This window comes from Lichenostomus cassidix, chromosome 5, assembly GCF_008360975.1.
Source record: "Lichenostomus cassidix isolate B80296 chromosome 5, HeHo_3.0, whole genome shotgun sequence".
In the NCBI taxonomy this organism is placed as follows: Eukaryota; Metazoa; Chordata; class Aves; order Passeriformes; family Meliphagidae; genus Lichenostomus; species Lichenostomus cassidix.
Window position 1 is genome coordinate 33,927,381 of NC_139486.1, and position 19,732 is coordinate 33,947,112.

Below are 19,732 nucleotides of genomic sequence, written 5' to 3' on the forward strand. Positions count from 1 at the left end.
GTAGGCTACCAGCTGAAGAGTCCGGACAAGTTATGCCTCAGATGGCAGTAGTCTCTCACTGTTCTCTGTAATCCTCAGTTATTTTGGGCTACCTATTTATAGAAATTAAGTGTCTGAAACAGAATTCATGCTAATTGATGCATTGATCTGCTGTAGAAGGACATGCTTGCTTTGTAAGAATTCCTACGATAGGGAAGAAGTTAAGATCTAAAAGAGTGATACTATCTGTGAACTGCCTTGGCTCTAGACGTGCTGTCCTCACTGTTTCTAAAACATCTCAGAAGGAAAAAGGCTTATTTTTGGCCTTGTTTTCTCTTTACTGTAAAGTGCAGGAAGCTAAATCTTACAAGATTGTGGACAAGGGCCTTGGACTGAGGCTCGAGCAGATAGAGATCACTGCTGATAAACCATATATGGGTTGGCTAGACATGAATTAAAAAAACCTTTGTGGTGGGCAGTGTTTGGAGAACCTCATACAGTCTTCCTAAAGATCTTCAGAGTTGAATTCTGTAACTCTTTTACTGGCCTTTCATTTGACCCTTTCCTTTGCCAATTTGCCTGCTGTCCTTTAAAGCTGTCAGTATCTTTCCTGATCTTCAGGTTGTTTTTGCTGCAAGTTTTCTTTGCAAGTATGATACTTTTTCCTTAATTGCAGAGTTGAAGCTCTGTGCTGGTGTAGGCTAGGTACTAAGCCAGTGTCACATATCACCATGTAAAACAGTTCTTAAGACAGTAAAAAGTTACAGGATTTCTCTGGTGTTTCTGATTTATTAACAGTCTAATTTCATTAAGATTAAATAACTTTTTCAGGCAACATTTCTCCACTCTTCTTGAGGAGAACTTAAGCTTAGCAAGCTGAAGAGATCAGCGGACTTGAGAATCCCAATTCCCTGTGGTTAGGACACAGATATTCTTCCAGCACTTAAAGCCAGTGCAAACAGTTTAGCAGGTGGGAGGAATTCTAGAGGTTAGTGAATGGTTCTTCTAATGATTACCATAACAGTAAGTTCTCTCCCAAACAAGCTGTTGTAAAAACCTTGAGCTGATTCCTTCGTTAAATAGGCACACAGCAACATGAAGCTTAGGGAATTGTCCCAAGCAACTACCTACTGTCTTCTGGCTACTAATTTAATTCTTTGATATCTGACTTTACAAAAATGAAATTAACTTCTGCATTTGGATAAATATCCTTTGCATACATCGATATTGCATAAGGGTAATAGAAATACGTAGTTGAGTAGTCAGAACGTCTGTGAAGAAAGTTATTGTAGGAGCTTACTAGCTGCTCATTAGGTGCCTCAGAACAGACCTTTAGTGATACTTCTGCAGTGGAAGTGTGGTACATATCTGCAGGGGACAGTTTTCTGTGGCTCTTGCATCCAGTATTCCAGTTAGTGAAAGTAGACTGTGTGAATGCAAAAAGCAGCGTGTTCAGGATTGTGGTGCTGCTGCTTTTGATAGGGTGGTGCTGATCAAAAGGGTGGAGTAGTATGTGATTTTTGGTGCTCATGGGGAGAAGAATGACTGGTGTAAGTCTGAAAGGGGTAAACTTTATCAGAAAATACTGTTATGCTGGGGAAATGATTTTAAGTAGAAAATGGAGTGAGATGCCCAGAGACAAGGTGACAAGTCTTAAGTCAACAAGGTAGCTAGAGTGAACCTGCCAGGTAGGTTCCTAATTATGCATTACCTGCATGAATATATTATGGCACCAGTCCATTTGGGTAGCTGTTGCTATGGATTTTGACTCCATGTTTTGGGGAATCCTGGCTAAGTACTGAGAAAGAAGATGAGCAGTTCCAGTATCTAGTTATGAATCTATCACATGGCACCACCAGGAAGAGTAATGCTACTCTGAACCAGTAACAATCTCTTTCTGCCTGGACTATTTAATACTAGTGGGAAGAATATTGTCTGAAAGTAATGTTTGTCATGAGCTGCCTCTGCTGCTAAAGATGACTTATACTTAAGTAGAAAAAAGATGAGAAAAATAGGATTGACTAGGAAGAGTGACTTGATGGGGTTGTTTTTCCTATGTTCTCACTGCGTACCTAATAAATTTGACCAATAATTTGGATTAATTGCTACCCATTTAACCATATGGTCTAGGCCGTAAAATTTTGCAAAGGCTAGATGATTTATGCATCATCCTATAAGAGCAGTCTCCTGGATTTGAGCTAAAAAGGAGTCTTTTGGATGTTCTTCCTTGCAGGCTGCTGTTTTGAAGAGAATACACTATTTTTGCTTCTTTGAGTTGACTTAAATGCTGGAAAAGAGATCTTTTCTGTATAGAAATATTAAAATCAGAGGGGCTGCCATTTCACAGAATCTTCAGGTCCTTGAACTTTCCTGGGAAAGCAACAGTAATCACCTTCTAACAAAAATCTCATCTCTAAATTCACATTATACTGAGTTTCTGTGAGGATGCTGTTTTTGTCCCTTGGTTTGATGTCTTCCCAGTTCAAGCTAAACCTCTTTTTATTAGTCCTTAGTCGCCTGAAGCATTACACATCTTCAGAGCATGCCAGTTCAGAGTACTGACTTGAAGAAGAATGTTTGTGGCAAGAGTTACTATCACAAGGTTACCTGTGTTTTGGGGAGACCAGGCACTCCAGCTTTGCTTTCTGCTCTTTAGCAATTCATTCAGTAACAGGCTTTTAAGGATTCCTACTTACATTCTGGCACTTCTGGGAAAGCTTCTTTCTGTGCTCAAGGATACATGCAGGTCCTGCTTTGAGGCTTTCTCATGAGAGTTGCCACACAGAAGTAGTCCATTTGTTGACTTCAAACACAGGGTTTATCTAATTTAGAGGACTTTAGGTGATTCTATTTTAAGAAAAATTCTCAGATGAAGATACCTCTCTGATGCAGTTCTCACACTCTGTAATGGAATCTGCTTCTGAGTATGAGCATGGAGAATGGTGAAATAATCAAGGGATATAAATCTGTATTGTAGCCAAAAGCTGCTCTCAGCCACTTTGCGTGTAATCTTCAGAATTTCCTCCCTTAAACCTTGCTCACAGGTGTTCAAAATCTGGGTCTGGTTTTTACCTCCTGAAGTGTTCCCTCCCTTTTGCCTAGGGGTTAATGATGACTAAATTTTCTTGCAAACTTTTTTGTAGAAAGTTTGTGTTGGGCTTTGCTTACTAATGAGTGAATTCCAGTGAAGGAGGGAGAGGGAAGAAGGAAGCTTCTTGGCAGAATCTTCACAGACAGACCTGGGAATTGCAATGAGTCCTAGTCCTGTGTGAGCTCTAATGTACTTGTGCTCTTAGCAGGCTCTGTTGACACAGGATGAAGGCAGCTGAATCCAGAGAGTGGAGTCTCTGCAAGACAGCTCAGTATTGCTTTCACATAGTTTGTATTTTCTTAAGGATAATTAGCGTTTGCATTTTTTTTCCCGATTCTGCTTTTATTTTAGGTAATGCTAATGCTTTCTTGACACTGTCTTGATATCCAGGTGTAACAGTAGTGGGGCACTTCTAAAAATCTTTGCAAGAAACTAAGCTAATGATTCACTGCCCTGTGGCCAGCAACTCTGTGTCATCCAGGGGGTTGTTAGTAATTGGAAACTAGGCAACACTTATCTTTCTCTGTCACTAAAAACTAAGAGGAATAAAATATCAGATTTCAAGATGTAAAATCTGTCATCTGGCTTGATTGATGCAAAACACACCAACGTTGAACTGACTTATTTCTCTGTAGTCTGGAGTCAGAAGTCCTGGGAAAAAAAAGGAATATGGTGGTACTTGAGCTGTAACCAGTAACAGAGGATTGGGGATTGAAATAATATCCAGTGATGGAGCTCAGTTATTGAGTATAATTAGAGTTTTTGAGAGTCTGGTTAATAACTTCCTCCTTTTACATGAATTATAAATGAGAAGCTGGCTAGTGAAATTGTTTGGGTTTGTAAATGGGAAGACAGAAAAGGCTTAGGAAGCTACAGAAGTTTAGAATGGATGTGGAGGAGCTGGAACAGTGATGAGGGACAGAAATGAACTGGCAGCCTGGCATGTGAATAAACTTGGGAAGAAGATGTGTGGTGCAGGAGCTGGTAACAATATTTGTGTGTGTAAGATGTTAATGTAATTGCTAGGAGGAAAATGTCTTTTCAGAGTCAGGTACAGTGTGGTCTTTCTGTGTGAGAGAGCTGGCAAACTTCAGCAGGGAGGAACAGAGATGAGTCTTCTTGACTTTAATAGTTTTCTCAAATGTTTCAGTGTTTTCTAATTAAATACTTAAAGAGAGCAGATGAAATGTGTAAGACCTGTGAATCTTAAGAGGACTGCAATTAAAAAGGAGCAAAGACAAAGAGTGAGCAGGTAAGAATAAGGAATGGGGAACATCTGGTTACAAGGAGACTTGACTGGAGAAATGTGTGGAGCAAACAGTCACAGCAAAAGCAGGATTCACAAGGATAAGCAACTTAACTCAGACAGAATCAGTCTGGAATTTTTACTGGTGCACACATCTTTAAGGTCCATGAAACCTTATAGCAAGGCCAGACACATAGCCATTTCTCATGCACCTATTAAACCAATTTTAATGAAACTGTCACTCTTAAGTTCTTAAACCCAGATATTTTTTTCTTCAGTCACAGTTGACCTAAACTGACAGTATCTGCCTGGAGTCCTATCAAACAACATAAAATCTTTTTTTCTTAACTCTTTCCTTCCTACTTGTATGGCTGGATTTTCTTCAATTTCTTAAACTTGATTACTCCTCCAATTATCTCTTGCCTCCTGATGTAGACCAAAATGCTTGTAAGAAGTTGAATGATACCTGATTCAGCATGTCAAGATTTTTTTTTTTTAGGTGAAACTAGGATTTAGCAATGTTTGCTGAGACAGCTAGTGGCTGGGATAACTTCAGCTGCAAGAGGTTCTCATACTCTGGGGTGAAAAGAGAGGCCTTTTGCACCAGAACAGGCTCCTTGTCAGCCAGAAGCATGCTGAGAACTGATTGCCATGGATTCTGCTGTCACTAGCCTCAACAGGGACATGCAGCACTTTATAGCTATAGTAACTGCAGCTGTCCTGAGGCTTACATTTGAGCTGGGTGAGGGAGTGTAATGTGTTGTTGTTGTGTTGTTTGGATGAGGAAAAATACATGCTGTAATTCTTGCATGGGTGGCTGCAAGTGAATGGGGAGAAATGATTATTAATACTTAATTTCCATTGTTCCCTGCCAATACATTAGCTTTCCTGCTGTCCTCTCAATCAGTATAGTATCACATGAGCAGTAAGCAGCCTACCCTTCAGTGGCGCTATTCAGCGATGAAGCAAGTCCTGCTTCTTCTGGTCCTTCCTGCTGGTGTCACTTCTTCCTAGGATCATCTTATTGGTCACAGTCCAGGCTGCTGTAAAGGTGGGCAATATCCTCCAATGAGAAGAGGAACCTCAATTACTTGGGTCAGAAAAACAAATTTCTTCAGATGAGATCAGGCCCAGTCGCCTCTTAAGCTATTGAGGGCATGAAGAAAGAAAGAAAACTGCTTAACCCTTTACAGAAGCTCACTATATTCTTCTAGATGTGGTGATGGTGTGCGTACTACTTACTCTTAATGGTCTGATGCAGTCACAAAGCTGAATGTGGCAGCTGGTATCACAGCCTCCTTTAAGTTTGTCAACTAAAAATGTCAGTTTGGTCTTTGTCCACTGTGAGAAGTCTGACCAGTGAGCCTGAGTATGTGTTTGTACTGAGGCCAGGTCTTAGACCAGACAGAAAGAGATCCAGAACATCTGAGGAATCCAGATAAAACCGCAGCTGTTTTCCCATAGCTTTTTCAATAACATGCCCTGAAAAGGAAGATGAGAGACTGCAATAATCTCGCCAATTATCTGTGTCAAAGATTTTATTGTGCAAAGGTCTCGTATTTGCTTGTATTAAGACTGATATCCTTCTCCCTTCAGGGAGGCAGACAGCAAAAATAGACTGATATGTATATTAGAAATTTTTCCTCTAGAGAGACGCACAAATCGCAGCATAAAGTTGGCTGAGCATTTCCAGAACCCCAGTGAGTGCAATTGGAGGAAAGTTAACCTGGTGAGTGCTGTGTGAATTTGGACTAGAGATGGCTACTTGTAAGGAATGCTGTCAATCCTAGACAGAACAACTCGTGTATGAAAAGACAAAAAAGATATCCAAGATATCCAAGGCCACTGGCTTGGATAGCTTTTAACTGCAAGTGGCTTGGTGACAATTGAAGTTAACTTCACTTGTGTTTAAGGTTAAATACTGTAGAACTGGAAATATTTGAAGACTTACTTCCCCAGAAGATAAAGAAAGCATGTCTGCTTCTAGCAGTAAGGAAGCAGCATGAGTATTCTGCAGCTCCTCACTGGAAGTATGAAAAATAGTTCAGTGTAGCTGGAATCATCCTTTCTGCAGCTTGAAAGTAAACACACAAAAATAAACAGTTCTATAGTACAAAATGTTGTGAAAAAGCTGTCAATGTGAGAGTGAACAGCCTTTATTGAACATCAGTCACTAACACCTTTCTGCTTGGGTGTGGGTGTTAAATGCATGTATAGCACTGTGGGGAGGAAGAGAAGTGTTTTGCGGGGAAAGGGATTTTGTATCTTGCTGGAGAAGCTCATGCCAACAGTCTGGGGCAGTAACATGATACCTGTAAATGTTTCTTGTGTTGAAGTCACCACTGTCCTTGCTTCCCATTCTGCATAATAAAACTGCAGACCTCATAGCAGCAACCTGACAGCTTAGAGATGTTTCCTTTTGCTACAAGAAAGGCATTGAAGGGCTGTCCAGAGAAGGGCAGTGAAGCTGGGGAGGGGTCTTGAACACAAGTCTGAGGAGCAGCTGAGGCAATTGGGGTTGTTTAGTCTGGAAAAAAGGAGGCTCAGGGGTGACCTTGATGCTCTCTATAACTCCCTGAAAAGAGGTTGTAGCCAGGTGGGGGTTGGCCTCTTCTCCCAGGTGCCAAGTGACAGCACAAGAGGAAATGGCCTAAAGTTGCACCAGGGGAGGTTTAGATTGGATATTAGGAAAATTTTTTTCACTGAAAGTGTTGTCAAGTAGTGGAACAGGCTGCCCAGGAAAGTGGTTGAGTCACCATCCCTGGAGGCATTTAAAAGATGTGTAGATGTGGCGTTTAGGGACATGGTTTAGTGGTGAACTTGGCAGTGCTGGGTTAATGGTTGGACTTGATTATAGAGGTCTTTTCCAAACTAAATGATTCTGTTCTGTGATTCCTTGTAGATCTCAGCAGGAGGGGTTCTGCTGGGAACATCATACAAACCACATCTGTCACTTTAATATGGAAAATATGCCTGACCTATGTAAACTGATTTTCATGCTAAAGCAGGTTTTCATGCTAGTATGTAGTCATATTGCTGAGTAGTTCAGCAGTAGTGATAAAATGCAGCATCTTACTCCCAAGCATGTGAACTGTACTTGAACAGTCTGGAAAACCTTGCACACTTATAACTTAGAAGTTTAGAGTGGTGTTGCCTAGTTTGGCTCTTCAGTGAATGCCCATGCTGTAGAAATGATTGACCTGTTGTTCTTTTCTCTCCAAGTTCAGCGCCTAGGTTACTGCTACAATTTTTAACAAAGGCACAAGTAATTATTATAAACAAATTCTGTCTGCAGGAATCAGAAAGTGTATTTACTCTTCTGAATGTAGTCACTAACAGCAGATGGTGGCATTAGAGCTAACCACAGTGCCACTAACAAGGGTCCTTCCTTTTTGCCTCATGCAAACATTTTACCTTCAAGTGTTTCTCTGTAGAGCTTCTAACTCCAGAAGCAACCAGTTCAAGTATCTTGTCTATTCTGGAAAGGTTTTTATCATATATTTAGACTGTCATATTAAGTGACTATTTTTCTGAGGCAGGAGCAGAGAGCAGAGTTAGTTGCATACCAGCAGAACTGAAGTTCCTATCCTGAAGATTTTGTGAACGGCAGCTTCTTCAATTTGCGATCCAGAAAGATTTTGGTAGTGGGGAAATCTTCTCTTCTACTGCCTGTGCTGTCCCAAAAGGCTATAACTGCCTGGCAGTCAAAGAAAGTGTTGTCCAGCACTTTCTTCATACAGAGGGTGAAACTGGATGGTTACCCTTACAAAACTGAGGGAAGCATTTAGTTAAGTGTAAGTAGAAAGATGAGAATTATTTTTAAAGACCGTAAAATACAATGCAAACAGAACTACTGAACGAAGTAATGAAACAATGAATCTTTCCCTTAGGGAGTTGGGGGGAAAAGTTTATTTTTTCTGACTTTTTACTGGAGTTTCATTTCTGTTTTGTACGTCCTTTCCTGATTCTTTCCCTCTTGGTCTAAATTCCTGGCTGACAACTTTCTTGGCTGATAATTTTCTTTCTGACAATTCCTGGCTGATAACTTTCTTCTTGGTTAGCAGGATGGGGTTATTTTGTTCTGAATTTAAACCTTGCCTTGCATTATAATGTCTCTTTGGGTCACTGTGGACTACACCAAAGTGGGTTTGGCACTTGAAGCAGTAAGTGTTAAGCCAACCCTGGGATCTTTATGATGTCAACAGCATCCTACTGAGGGGCTATTCAGAAGAGTCTCTGCTGTCCCGCTGAAGCAAGAGTTAAGATTTCTAAAGGGCATTTTTAAATGTTATCATCTGACTTGTATATAGTTGAGTCTCTGAAACTACTTGTCTATAGATCAGATGCATGTGATCTTAGTGTGAAATAACTGCATTTAGACAATGTCTGTTGGTAGGTGGATATCGCTGCTGCAGTGATTTGTAGGAGGAGTGAATAGTACCTCATAGCATTTAACTGAATTGTTAATTTATCTATTAACTGAACATACTCTCATTCTGTTAATGAAAGTATGTCTTTATTGTTGCCTCTTAATCTATTGACTAGATGTCCAGGGATAACACATCTTTTATGATGTTAGGAAAACCCTTTCTTTTTAACAGTACTGGAGTAATGCTAGTACTAAGTGTAAGACAGCTGCTGCTGCTTTCACAAGCTGTTCTGTATTTAATAAGAGTACATAATATTATGTATGAACAAGGTGAAATTCCAGTCTTTTCTTCAGTTTTTCTGTCTCTGACACTTCAGAGGACTAATAGAGCAATAGGGTCAATTTCCTTTATTACTGTGTATAGCTTTGAGGCCTATGGGTGCTGTGACGACTACCACTCTGTATCCCTGATCAGGCCAGAGCCCAACTCTGAACATCTCTCTGGACATGGCAAGTTAGGCCTGTAGAAGGAGATGTGTGTAAGGTCTGTCCCCAGACACTGTTTCAGAAGCTTTGGCACTGAAGTGCTGATGATAATACCTGTAAAGCCACATGAAATGGGGAGAAGGTCCTGATGCAGGCATCTTTGGTTAATTGTTGTCTTTGGATCATATAGGGGTAAGAATACAGTTAAGGAAAGTGAACCCCTGAGTGCTCCCAGTACCTCTTTTTTAAATATCCCTTCTGTGCAATGGAATTTAAGACTTAGCATTCATTGAGTGCCAGTGTGTCTCCTGATGGGCAGCCAGCCCTTGATAGGTTTTGAGCTAATGAGCTCAGCTATTTCTAATATCTACTTCTTGGTTCTGCTGTTGGCAGGAGTAACACCAAACATAATGAAGGCTGGATGCCAGCTTCAGTTTGAATGCCTCTTTCAGCATTTTTGAGGAACTGATTTAGGGACCAAAACTTGTAGAGCTATCAAGTCATAATGGATGGCATTCTCCATCCTGGAAGTTCTACAAGAACAAAACATTTGTGATGGAAGAAGTGCCTTTGTACAGTTTTATTTTTATTTGCACTCACCCCTGAAGATGTGTTTGCCAAACTGTGTTTGTAAACTATGTTAAATCATTGTGTCTCCTTATGAGATTATGTCCTAGCAGAATAGAGCAGTTCCAGAGATGGTGGTGGTCTTCATACACTTGCTTTGTTTACAGTAGTAGTATCTAATACATATGGCTGTGACTGACGGGAGACAGTGGTTGTGGTGTAGACTAGAAAGTGGGAAAAGGGTGTCTGGCTTGAGGTAAACTCAGTTGTATCTGTCTTGCTATGGGTACTGACATTATGTACCTTGTGTGCATGACAAAGGGAATGGTACTTACCTAGGAGACAGTGCTCAGGAGGTTAGAAAGCTGTCTTTGATAAGACTTGATAGCTGCTTTTTGCAGTGGGTAGTCTCTGGTGTAGATAGGAAGTTTTGTCTTATTGGGAAGAAGGGGTGATGGGAGGAGAAAATGTCATTTTTATCTTCCTAGTTTGGGGTGTTTAGAAAGCTTGTCAACTAACTTGGAGACTCCACTTAAAGTAGGTATCTACTCTTCTGCAATAACACTGTGGAAGTACAGGGCAAAGTACTTTGAGTTGAGAAAAAGACAACTTGAGAAGGTGCTTAAGAGAAGGGGGTCTGGATGACTTGATGTCAGGCGATGAAGACAAATTTTAGGGACTTTGGATTTAAAAGGAAGCCCTTTATACCTATCCATCTGCTTAGGGAAAATTAGCAGAGAATTTGTACTTCATCAGATTATTCATTTAAGAATGCTTCAGCAAAACTTAGTTGTCACCCACATGCCTGCAGTTTATGTGTAACCCCACAGAACTTAGCAAAGACATATGTGAAAAGCTTATATCAAGACCATTCTGTTTCCAGTACTCCAGGCTCTTATAAATGGGGAGGAAGGTTTCCTAGGCTGACTGCATAACCAGTCCTGCTAAAAGTGGTACAAGAGGGAAAAGAGGCTCAAGAAAGTATTATTTCACAGTCACTTTCTGTAAGTGGCTAGACTTCCCACACCAGTGCACAGAACCCTACAAATCCTGGAACGGACTTTTAGTGGTTTATACAGTGGAAGGTAAGAAAGTACGTACTTCAGTCACCATGACTGAAGACAACTGGGGCCAAGAGGGAAGAGTCTGTGCAATGGTTTGAAGCATTCCGTAGGCTAACATTTGGGTAAGCGTGGGGATCAGTCTTCACAGAACTCTTGCTTGAGTTACTGTTCTTTGTTGAAGTATACACCTGGTATTACTTCAGCCCTTCTTTCCTGAGAATTTCTTTTGAGAAAAACATATCCCATTACAATGGAATAGCTGACTTCTCACCTAGTGACAGCACGAAGTTGTAATCCTGCTACATTTGCTGACGGAGAGGAACAGCTTCAGCTACCATTATGACTGACCGAAGTAGGGGGTATGGTTACTGAGAGATTAACTTGGCATAAGTTATACAGAAGGATGTTTTGAGTTTGTTTTTCGGGTTATGCTGAATAAGCACAGGACTCCTTAAACCAGAAAGACTGGATCATATTATTAAACAATACAATTTACTAAAGACAAGATTCCACCTTTTATATTAATGGAAGTTCGGCTGTTATTGTCTTAGGACAAGAAGTTTATTGCCTGACTGTTCAAACATTTGGATTTTCTATCTGGTTCAACATGTATGGTAGCAAAGGTAAAGAGAAGAAATAGTCCAAGTTAAACATACCTTCTCTTGTCAATGTGTTTGACAAATTAAATTTAATTTCAAGTTTGTTCTAGGCTTACATGTCACCTTGGCTGCAGGAATACTCTGAGCAGGAGAGTGAGCTTTGACAGAAACTGAAGTAATTACTTCAAATGAATTAAATCAGTCTCTACCTTAATATGGCCAGACTTACTAGAAAGATTTAGAAGTTGTGTGTTAGAAATGTGAGACTTAAGATGAAATTTCTGGTTTGTGTTTAAGTTTTGGTTTCCTCCTCTGTTCAGATGATTGCTATACTGAGCTTACGAGATGTCTAAACTTGTGACTTAGAAAATTGGTGTTAGATTTTATGAAGGTAATACAAGTATGTGGATATAAAAATTGTGTGGGAGAAGGGATTATTTTAAAATCTGAAATTCATTTATTGTCCCTGATGTCTCTAGCATTTTCTTTCTCACAAATCAAATGTAAAACTTGCACTTTCATAAACTTGCATGTCTAAAGCAAAAAGACAGTATTTTAGAAGTTCACACCCTGACTGCAATGACTTCTTTTTTTTCCCCTGTGAACAGCAAACCCCAACAGAGAGCTGCTCTGAGGCGAAGTCCAGTTCTAAGGGTTTCTCCTGAACTTTGATGGGCTTTTCTCCCAAACCTTTGGTGGGCACTTCAAATACTCCATTAGGCAGCTTTTCTGGATATAGTATGCCATCTTCTGAAAACAGAACACAGCTGCTGGATCATGTTTGGGGATCAGTTTGCACAGAAAGCAAAAGTATTATTTTCTAGCTAAAAGTCATCTAACGGATGAAGCATAATACTTAAGTGCTGCCCTTCATTGTAGTGGCTTACACAAAGACTGAGGGAGTACAGTGTGAGGAAAGGGAAAATCACTGTAGAAAAGTGAGGTTTCTAGCCTGCAAGAGCAGAAAACCATCTTGAATCCAAGTCATGTAAATAATGTGTGATCCCATACACTTGCCCAGCCTTTACCATCCTCAGGCCCAGGCTCTGTGCTTTGAACCGGCTCTTATTTGCACAGCTGGAGGCCTGGGGTTGAAAGATAAGTGGTGCTTTAAGTTAGGCTAGACTCTTCACTTTGCAAGAGGGATGAGTCAAGGAATAAAAGTATTACAATATCTTTCTTGTCAGTACCTTCTTTTTGGGAAAGTACCCTCCTAAAATTGGTTGGGAAAGCCTTAAGTCTCTGTACAAAACTGTAGGATGCTAGAAAACACCATCCAAGGACAGGCACTTGTTAAGATGCAGGACTTTGAGAAAGTTTGTTTTAAAAACATATTCTTAAACCAAAGTTACCCACTTGCTGGTGAAATACAAACTTGTGAGCATTTCCAAAAATGGTATATTAAAATAAACCAATCTCTTCCTTCCCCTGTCCCAAAACACATGACAAACTTCTCAGGAAGCTCACTTTAAAAGCCTTTTTTCACTTGATGGATCCTGGGGCTACATGGGCATTTTCAGAGGCTGGACAGCCTGGTCAGCTGTTGGGAGTTTGGTGGCTCTGGCTGGTTGATATCTTTCTGCACATGTAAGACTGCAAACCCTGACAGCGTTTTCAAGACTTTCAAATTTTCCTCTTTGTATTTCTAGAAGCAAGCCATTTTGGGTCTCTGGCTCAGAACAGGGTCTCTGACCCCTGTGAGGCCTGCTAGGCTTATGGTTCAGTGGCAGGAAACTTGGCTGAGGTCCAAAACTAGTGGTTGAAGTTGAAGTGCTTGTGCCCCGTGGGCAACCTGCCATGGGGCTGAGAGTCTAGCTGTGATTAAAACTGGAACTTGGCTCCGTCTCTGCCTCCAGAATGGCTGGTTGCACCAGTTTGGAGCCTGAAACCAAGGCATAAATATGTGAAATGATTCTTTCCAACAGCAACAAAAATGTCGAGAAGTTTATAGTCTCCCTTAATGTGTAAAACGGTATGGTTTTCCTGGGGAATTCTCTCTGGGAAGGACTCGATTATTTGTACTTAAATCAGGCCAGTCTGAGTACTTTGACTAATGAGTGGGTGATCAGTGCCATATGATAGATGAGTCACTCTTTCCCAAGATGTGTTCTAAGGGTCTTCAAACTTGAAATCTGCCAAAACAGGACTAAAGTATTGCATGTGCTGTTTTGTCTATCTCAGTTTTGTTAGGCAGCAGCACTCTGCAGTACTAATCTGAAGTGAAGCTCCTAAATAGCAGAGGCACCTCTGTTTTGATCTGTAGTGAACTCTAGATTTGTTTCTCAATAGATCTCCACTTTCTCACGTTCGTGTCATTTGTGTCCCTTGCTCCCTCTTTTCCCTGAAGCCCTGCTAAGGCATGTTACTGTGGTACTACAATGCCTTGGCCATTTCTCGTTACCTCCATCACAAAGGGCTGTGCTGTTCTGTTTGTGCTTATAATGTACCCAGATGGTGAATAGAATGAGTGACCACCAAGCTCATTTTCACTTGTGGGGTCAGACCTTTTCTCTGCTAAATAACACAAGTGTTCCCAGCTGCTGTGCAGCTGCAGGGAGTCTGCTTTCTTTCACAGGCATTAAAACCCCTTTAATCAGTGTTTGTTGTTTGTCAGCAGTGGTGTTGAGGTGTGGAGAAAAAGAACAGATATGCTGTGTTGGCAAAGTTAACTTCATTCTGACCTCTTATCTTTCCTTTTTCTTTTCAAGTCCGAAGAAGCAGAAAGCAGTTTGGGAAGTGGTTTCTGCAAGCACCTGTGTAAATGTATTTGCTAAAGGAGGAGGTTTGTGTCCTTATACAGATAGAACATTTGACATAAAAAGATGCTCTGAGAGCTGCATTGAACTGGAAACTCTTTAGGGTAGGGACTCAAACTGGCTGGAATAGGAATTGTGCAGACTCCCTTAGTGTAAACAAATGTTACATAAATACAAATACTGTTGTTTAATTCTAGTGTTACTTATGCTTATTTTAGTGTTGAGTCTATATTCAACAGATCCCATTTGCAATCTGGTCAATTTTAACTTTTTCCTGTAAAACAGATTATTCCTTCCAGTTTTGGGAGGGGGTTTGTTTGTTTTTTTGGTTTTTTTTTGGTGGAGCTTTGTGCTTGTGGTGGTTTGTTTGTTTTCCTTTTAGTTCTACGTTTAATAGCTTTTTCTCATGGAGGAAAAGGGAGGAGATAAGAACTGATAAGCCATCTGCAATCCCATTTGCTTTGGATGTAGTCTGTTCTGAAACAAATGGGATCACAGAAATCAGGAAGAAGCTTTGAGAAATTTCAGAGTTAAGATAATTTTTTCCTCTTCTTTCTAGATGAAGCTTGGAAACCTGCTGGTGCTGCACATGTTTGCAGACCTTTTTCCCCGAGTCCAAGTCTACTTGCATTGTGTGTCTGTGTGTAGAGCACTGAGCACTGCTCTGTGAGTAGTGATTCTGTAGTTTGCAAAGCCTGTTTGTGTGTGTGTCTTGAAGCTGCTGGGACATCAAGCGTTGATTTGAGCTTCAGTGGTCATCATAGGATATTTGGCATTTAAAGGCAGAATATTTACCTTGCTGCTCTTCCCCTGGAGGGACCAGAGAATCATGTTCCTGTCTCGGCTGTGTCTGGGCAGGGTGGATACCCGGCATTAGGGCACCTTGTGCACGTTCTCACAGCCCTCAGTGAAGCTCAGCAGTATCTCCAGCAGTGACTAAGGAGCTCTTCTGGAGCAGGGCTGTGCCCTTGGGAAAGCAGTGCCTGCTTGCTCAAAGTAGGAATTATAAAAATAAATACGACTACATACAGATTGTAGTTCTAGCTGTTAAAATTACAGAACCAAGTGGTCTCCCCATGGCTGACATGTATCGGCATTCATCCAGTGTTCTTCATGCCACTGAGGTTGCTTTGTCATACAGCCAAAATGCTAAAGGAAGACTTCTTGTGTTGGGCAGGAGGGGATGTACTCTCAAAATATCTAGTATATTAAATGTCACTGGGTGGTCTGTATCAACCATCACTTCTGTGGCATAAATGCTTACGTTCTAGAAATGGCACAGAGAACCACCGTTTTACACCTGAATGTTGTCAGTGCTGCTGAGAAAAGATGTGGGCTGTGAGCTAGAGTGGAGCAGGTGTCCTAGTGTAAGGGGGAAGTTTCTGAAGCCCTTTGGATCTCCTGGAGATACAGCTGGCCTTTCTGGCAGTGCTGTTTGCCTGCGTGAGAAGAACCCTGCTCAGACAGGTGTGATCCTGGATCCTTCTTGAATTTAATGCAGACTTACACAGTTACAATCTACCTGAACAAAACAAGCACCATCTTGTGTGACTACGTAAACCATAAACTTTTTTGGCAAGGCAGGTGTGGCATCTTCAGTGTCTGGAAAGCACCGAACATGCTGTGTGGGCTCCCTACTGTAATCCAAATTACAAATGCTAAAAAGGCTTTGATTTTTAATTTTTTTTTTTTGTAATAATGTGGTTCTTGGCTTAATTTGGGTAGGCAAGAACTTCACAGACTGCATTGGGGTGCTCTGCGTGTTTCCTCAGGCCCTCATAATTAATCAATGTCAAGTTGTTTCTCTGTCTGTGAGGAGGCACCCGAGGAAAGCTCTTCCACAGCCTTAGGTTTAACTTGTTTGTCAGCCCTGAGTATAACTTTCTGTTCTTTAGAGATGGCTTTTCTGGAAGAAGAGGTGTACTTGATGCACAAGCCCCTTCTGTTCTAAATATTTTGATACAGGTTGCAGCAGGCTTAAGTGAGTTTTCATGATACAAGATGACTTTCGGTAAATTGGTAATATGGTTTGATGCTGAGAACCAGTGTTCTAGATTTTTTGTTGAACCTCTGGATAACTCAAGACATGTGGAACTCAGCTTCTGACAAGGAATTTGCAAAAAATGTCATGCTAGTAGCTCAAGCCCTCAGTTTTGATAAATGGGAGATCTGTGTGTTCCTTCTAAACTGGAATGACTCCTATGTTGAACTGAATATTTAATTGCTGCATGTGCACCATGTTGTCCTGTCAGGGAGCTCTGCTTTGGAAGTCTGTTTATACATAGAGACACCTGAAAAACCTTCTGAGCCTTTCAGGGTCTCTGATGTTACACACTGGGAGGAAGCTTCAGCATCTTCAGTCTGTTGCTTTTTGCTGTATGTTTGCAGTCACTACTGATCTTTGCAATTTGGGGACTACAGAAAGACATATTGTAGCCAGAGCAATTCCAAGCTAAATTGCGCTAGTCCAACCCCTGAAAAGAAAAAAATCTGGTCCAGCTTTACAGTGTTTTTATAGTCTAGTCCAGGTCTCTATAAACCATTTAAAATTGCCTTCAGGTTTAAATTTTCCAATTTCCCATTTGGAGCAGGTGTTGCCAGGTTATAGAATGTGCTGCAGAAAAGGAACAAAAACATTTCAAAAACACTGTACTGTAACAAATATGTCAAGTCTGTGACAGATGAGATTTTTAAAAAAGTTTGCCCCACCAAAAGTAAAACAAATGGAAACCTTGCTTACTTTTCCCAGCTGTCAGGTTTAAATAGGAGTTTAGTAATGCATTAGTCTTCAAAAGATCCAGCAGTACTGTATGAAAATATGAAACTTCTCAATTGTTTTTCATTTAAATAGGGAGAGTAAAGGGGTGAAGATTTTTTTAAATAAAAACCCACCAACAACCAAATTCAGAGGTGCATGTTCTTGGAGTGGTTAAAAACCAACCCAAACTAGGCTTCGGGCAATGTTTTTTCAACAGCTTTAACCTCAAAGCACAGAGTAGACAGCTTTGTAGGAAACTGTAACACCAAGGTGATTATGGCAATGACTCACATTTCCCTGTAAGGCATCCAGCTATCAACACACTTGGAGAGTTGTGGCTTTGTGCATGCAGGCAGGGTGTCAGTCAGTGCCCATTTGCCAGCCAGCTCTGAACTGCTGAGCTCAGAACTACTTTGACAGCGAGCTGGGAAATCAGTGTGTTACAGCGCAGCAGCTCTGGTGCCCCCAGGCTTGTGAGAGGCTGTAGAAATGGGAGGTAGGGAAGGGGAAGTGCAAGGCAGGTTTTACTTCCCTTTTCTTTGCTTAATCTTCATGGAAGTTGTTTGAAGTTGAACTTGAAATCTTCCTGTGAGCAGGTGATTGGCTTTGGGTAATAATTAAAGGTCTGATGAACCACTGAATGGGGTTGTATGGGAAGAGAAAAGGATTTGGCTACTATCACACCTTGCCAAAATTTTATGCAAGTGGTTATGGAAAGATGACCATCAGTTTGGATCCTCAGGAAGACAATATGAATTTGGGAAAGAGGCCTGGGTATCCCTATGGGCAGCTCAGAGTAGAGCTGCCCTTAGGGATACCCAGGAGTAAACTACTGCCAACTGTTCGGATTTGCAGGGAACAAGCAGACAGAAGATGGGGACTCGTACATTGTGGGCTTCCGCATCACCAAAAATAAAGCAGAATGCCAAGGAAAACAGTAGTGATCATGATATGGAGGAAGTGATCTGGGTGAGAAATTGGAAGGTTTGGTTTGTTCAAATTGCAGGAGACTGACAAGGAATGCCATATTTGTACAAATTGATTGTATCCTAATGGAATGCTCAGGAAGAGGAGGTATGCAGGAAGATGATATAAATTCAAACTTATGAAAGGAAATAGGTTTTCACATAGTGTGCAGGTATGTTCTTGCCGGTGGTATTCACAGATGATATAAACAATGATTTCAAAAACATCACTGGTGATATAAAACTGGTCACATGCATGGTTTAACTACCAAGGCCAATCTTGATAGATTATTTGGATTCCTCTGGCTTTGGTGATAAGTTTTTTGTGCCACTGACTAAAATTATCTAGTACCAGATATTGTCTGTGGCACAGCACTGGGCAAGCTGGGCTGTTGTGACTCAGTATTGCCCTTCCCGTGTGGGTTGTGTTTGGCTTTGCACATCTTATTTTTTAGAGGTGAGGCAGAGTGAGTAATGTTTCCGTTTTATTAAAGAAAATGGAATGGCAAAGACCGTTAATTTTTTTAGAGATGTACGTGTTTCATATAAAGTTCCCTTCAGGCAAAGTCAGCTTTGGTAGGCAGCTTAAAATGCATTATAGTCATATTGTTATTGTCATAAAGAAAAATATACACCATGCTCTGGAAACCCATGCTTTGGGAAACCAAACAAAACCACTATTTTTTTTCTCCCTCCTTTTTTCACTTCTTTCAGTTTTTAATAAGCGACCGTGACAGAGACCCTCAGTGTAACCTGCATTGCTCCAGGTCCCAATCCAAACCACTCTGTGCCTCTGATGGCAGAACATACGAGTCGATGTGCGACTACCAGAGAGCCAAATGCCGTGAGCCGAGTCTGAGTGTGACACATCGTGGCCGGTGCAAAGGTAGGTGGATTTCAAAAGCCTCTGAGAGGAGAAATGGGAGCCCTATCTCCTAAGAAATTAGACCCTTGAATTCTTAGACCCTTGAGTTTAGTACCATGTTCTGAGAATAATCTGATTTGGAATTGTGCATTCCTGCAAGCATGGGTATCTGAGTCTTGGTTTAGGGAACACAGTAAGAGCTGACTGAATTATCAATGAAAGAAGGCAAAGAAGCCACAGGCCTCGCTGAAGAAGGGCTGAAATATGTGTCTGCAGGCAGAAACAACTGGCCCCATGGAAGTACAAAACCAAATCCTGAAAGCAGACTTCTTACTTGCTACCTGCGTTGATGAGGAACTGAGATACCTTTGACTGATGCACACTAGACGTTGAATCCTTTTTCAGGCATACACAGCCTTTCTGTGCTGAGCTTATTAGGAAGACAGTGCATGCTAAGCTTTATATGGCTTTTTATTTTGCCTGTTTCTGCTACACATCTCCTTAGAAGTACGAATAATGTCCCTCAATTCAGCTCTTCAGCATAGTCTAAAGATGAAGTTGAAACTTTTAAAATGAATATTGGTGTCATGTCACACATATTGTTGGCTTTTGCAGTGAAGTGAAAAATAAAGTGGAGTCCATTTTCTGAGAGCACAATTGACTCAGAGGGCAGATGGTACAGGTGTTTTTAGCAATTGATTAAAGTGACAGGAGAAAATCATTAAAATCAGTGTTAAAGAATAAATAGACATTCCTTTAAGCCTGCATTTGTTTATGAAGGCTTTTTTACTGTTGAAAAATGTATTTTTGTTATAATTACTTGATATAAAATGGAAATCCCTTTTCAGTGTCTTGACAGAATTTATAGTGTAGGTGAATTATGAGCATGGCTTCAAATATTGCTCTCTTTTAAACCGTTTCTCATTGGAAAAAAGCTTGCTTGTATGATTTTTTTTTGTTTGGTTTTTTCACTGCTGCTGGGTTGAT

The 19,732-nt window shown here is 40.8% G+C and overlaps 1 protein-coding gene across 8 annotated transcripts in view; it reads left to right on the forward strand.

The window, feature by feature from the left end:
- SMOC1 (SPARC related modular calcium binding 1) overlaps window positions 1-19,732 on the forward strand; it is a 166,020-nt gene that overhangs the window by 57,143 nt on the left and 89,145 nt on the right. For 7 of the 8 annotated variants that reach the window (XM_085062182.1, XM_085062184.1, XM_085062185.1 and 4 more), the window contains one exon: window positions 18,595-18,766. In XM_085062182.1, the coding sequence (XP_084918308.1) occupies window positions 18,697-18,766 (70 nt within the window). In that variant the 5' untranslated portion in view covers window positions 18,595-18,696. Of the gene's footprint in view, window positions 1-14,799; window positions 14,824-18,594; window positions 18,767-19,732 lie in introns of those variants that run through there. The other variant, XM_085062183.1, reaches the window with a different exon arrangement.